The sequence below is a fragment of the Acanthisitta chloris genome, unplaced genomic scaffold (genome assembly GCF_000695815.1).
Source record: "Acanthisitta chloris isolate BGI_N310 unplaced genomic scaffold, ASM69581v1 scaffold39936, whole genome shotgun sequence".
NCBI lineage: Eukaryota > Metazoa > Chordata > Aves > Passeriformes > Acanthisittidae > Acanthisitta > Acanthisitta chloris.
Window position 1 is genome coordinate 11,670 of NW_008680485.1, and position 3,246 is coordinate 14,915.

The 3,246-nt window shown below is 51.0% G+C and overlaps 1 protein-coding gene across 1 annotated transcript in view; it reads right to left on the reverse strand.

The window, feature by feature from the left end:
- GMEB2 (glucocorticoid modulatory element binding protein 2) overlaps positions 1–1,763 on the reverse strand; it is a gene marked incomplete at its 5' end in the record, with an annotated part of 7,741 nt that extends 5,978 nt beyond the window's left edge. Inside the window, 2 exons of the mRNA XM_009077713.1 lie at positions 795–922; positions 1,666–1,763. Coding sequence (XP_009075961.1) covers positions 795–922; positions 1,666–1,763 — 226 coding nt within the window. The remainder of the gene's footprint in view (positions 1–794; positions 923–1,665) is intronic.
- Positions 1,764–3,246: the final 1,483 nt, after the last annotated feature.

Consider the following 3,246-nt stretch of genomic DNA (forward strand, 5'->3'; position numbering starts at 1 on the left):
CCTGAACACACGTGCTGACCTAATAGCAACCTGCAGAATAACAGAGTTACAGAACTATCAAGGCTGGAAAAGATGTCCAAAACCTTCCAGTCAAACTGTGAACCAGGCAGTCCTCTAAAGGGCACATCCTAAAGGACTTCCCAAATCCTGTTTTCCGTGCCCATGTTGACCAACACAGAGCAACTCACCATGATGGCATGAGAAACTGCTCTCTCTGAACAACAGCATGGGCTTCAGCACAGAGGACTGATCTCGGGTAGCAGCAGCATTACCTGCAGCAGTACCTGTCCTTTGCTTTGGAGATGGAGAAGGCCATCTCTTCTAGGAAGGGCAAGAACCAGCCTTTGGAAGCCCTCTTGCAGCACAGCCCAGGGAGACCCTCCCTCAGCAGGCTATTATTTGGGCTGTGTACAAATGCCAGCAATGGCTCACTCATGGTATGCTCCCAAATCCATGCAAATTTTAACCATGAGTTACTCAGGACACAGTAGAAGCTCTTCAGTAGGTCCCCACTTCTCAAACTATCAACTTTCAAAGTGAATAGACACTGGAAGTGTCCAAAAGTTCTCAAACTCTCCAATAACACATTTGGTTGAGGGAATGTCTCTCCAGCCAGAGCTGCTCAACTTAGCCAAGGCAAATTATCAGGTACCACAGCACCAGGAAAATTTCCTCCTTCCCCACCATGATGTGGTTCTGATGCAAAGCAGCTTACCAAAGCTCATCACAACCAGGACAAGCCAGGTGAGCCTGCAATGCAGGCATGAGTCCAGCGCTGGGCCCTCTGGTCTCACCTGCACACACTTCACATTGATCCCAGGGCACACAAACTTCCTCCAGATGAGGTTGGCTTTGCTGTCCCCACAGGTGATAGGGTAGACAATCTCTGCCTCCAAACTGTCCTCATCTTCAGCCATCTTCACTTCTCACAGGGATCAGCGGAAGGGACAGATCAAAAAGAAACATGAGCCACAGCCCTCAGCTCACCTCCCCAAGGCACACGTGCAGTGATAAGCAGTTTTGAAACTCAGGAATAAAAACTGAAAACAGATGATGCATGGTGGGCTGTGCTGGGGTTTGTGACCACCACTCACTTCCACTTTGCTGCTAAAGCATCCAACCACCCAAATTTCTCAGGCCAAACAGCCCAGGCAGATTTATGTTGATCTGGCTGCAGCTGAGCACAGGGAATTTGAGAAGTCAGTGGTTGTTCTTGATAAAAAGGAAAGGAATGATGTTATTCAGGTAGAGTCACCCTTGGTTTTAGAGTAAAACTGCTTTTAAGTCAGCTCCAGCCCAGCTGGTCACAGTCTTTGCTCCCTAAATGCACTTTTACTTGTAATCAAAGCCAGTGAGTTTGCTGCAAAACTGACATCCCTGTGGCAAGGTGGAAGGGCACGAGCCAGGAATGGCTGGGCACAGGGACACATCCTGCACCAGGAGAGGGCAGCAGCAGCCCAGCCAGCTGCTGCCAGCTCCATCCCTCACCCACCCCCTGCCATCCACTGGGCTCCCCTGGATGCTAGGAGAGTATCCCTGGTACCCCAGCAGTTTTGCACAACAGTGCTTGAACTTTCTCACCCAACATCAACACAGGGTTGTGGCACACTGGGGTGGTGGAGCTGGCAGAGCTCAACGATGGGGCTACAGCAGGAGCTGACCTACCTAGGACAGCTTCCTTCAGGTGTGTGGAGGCTGTGAAAGCGGCAGCAGCAGCAGCAGCTGCATTTTCAGTCTCCAGAGTGTCTTCGTTTATGTCACCACTGGGAAGAGAGTCAGAGAGGCATTCTTAAGCCATGTGGCTGTGCCACCCCCACACCCAATGCCCCATGGAGACATTGCTTCAGAACTCCCTCAGACCACATTTTCCCACAAGAGCTAAAAGTCAGCTCTGGGTTTGTAAGGCTCAGCTCCATTTTACCATGAGAAGATGAAGAGCCCTGCAGCAGGCAGGCCCTGTCAGCAGCCTGGCTGGCTCTGCCTTGCTTCCCCTTTAATCCCAGCCCCATGGAGCTGCCTCCAGCCCGGCCCATGCTGGAGAGCTGGCGTGGAGTGATACTGTCAGCACGGCCACTCACTCAGAAGTTGCTGCCAGCCTCTGGCAGCTTTCCCTGAGATCTCCCCAGGAAAAACATGTGTGAAACATGCTGCTGCTGTCTGGGCAATGGACTGGCTGAATTCCTTGGTATGCAGGATGCTCCCAGGAACAGGACCTCAAGGAGCCACAGAGACAATATAAAGGAGTTCAACAAACCCCAACAGCAGATTTGTGAGCAGAGATAACATAACATGAACTATAGACCCTTGCAATTCAATCTCTGAGCCTCTTACAACCTGATATACCCATGATAGTCACTAATAGCTGGCAATCCAACTGCTTCCAACCTCCCCACACTGGAAATCTCCAGCTTCTTTTGGTGCTTTGCCCATGGAGTCACATAGTGGGTCCAGCAGAGCACCCACTCCCTTGCTGTTCTCCCATCACTGCAGCATATGGAGCTTCAGGACTCTTCAATGAGCTTTAGTGCACACTCAGAGGGAACAGGGATTTAGGGCAGGGATCTGTGACATGCTCCTCTCCCCCTTGGCTTGGGAGGTCCTGCCCAAGGAAGGGAGCCCAGATCTGACCTGTGCATCACAGCCAGCACTCTGCAGGGACCATCCCTGATGGGTTTTCATAGAATCACAGAGTGGTGTGGGATGGAAGGGACCTTAAAGCTCAACTCATTCCACCCCCCTGCCATGGGCAGGGACACCTTCCACTAGACCAGGTTGCTCCAAGTCCTGTCCATCCTGTCCCTGAACACTTTCAGGGATGGAGCAGCCACAGTTTCTCTGGGCAACCTGTGCCAGTGCCTCGCCACCCTCACAGGGAAGAACTTCTTCCTAATATCCAGTCTAAATCTACATTCCTTTTAAGATGTATGTTTGGTTTTGTTCTTGAATGTCTATTTCCTGCAGCAAGCTTGTCCTTCAGGGGCAGGGGGAGGAAAAACAATTAGTTTTCCACATTCAGCATATAAACTTCCTTAGGAAGACTGTAAAGAGAAAATAAACCTGAAACCTACCCCAGTTTGGTACCATGGGTGAACTAAGATAGCCCTAGTGACTCACTGGCACCCACATTTCCCACCTGCAGTACTATGGGGACAAGGAAATTCAAGAGCAACTGGTTTTTCCATCCTGTGCTCCTAACACACAGCTCCAGGGTGGAACTGCATCTTCAAAGCATCCCCCCCTCCCCCC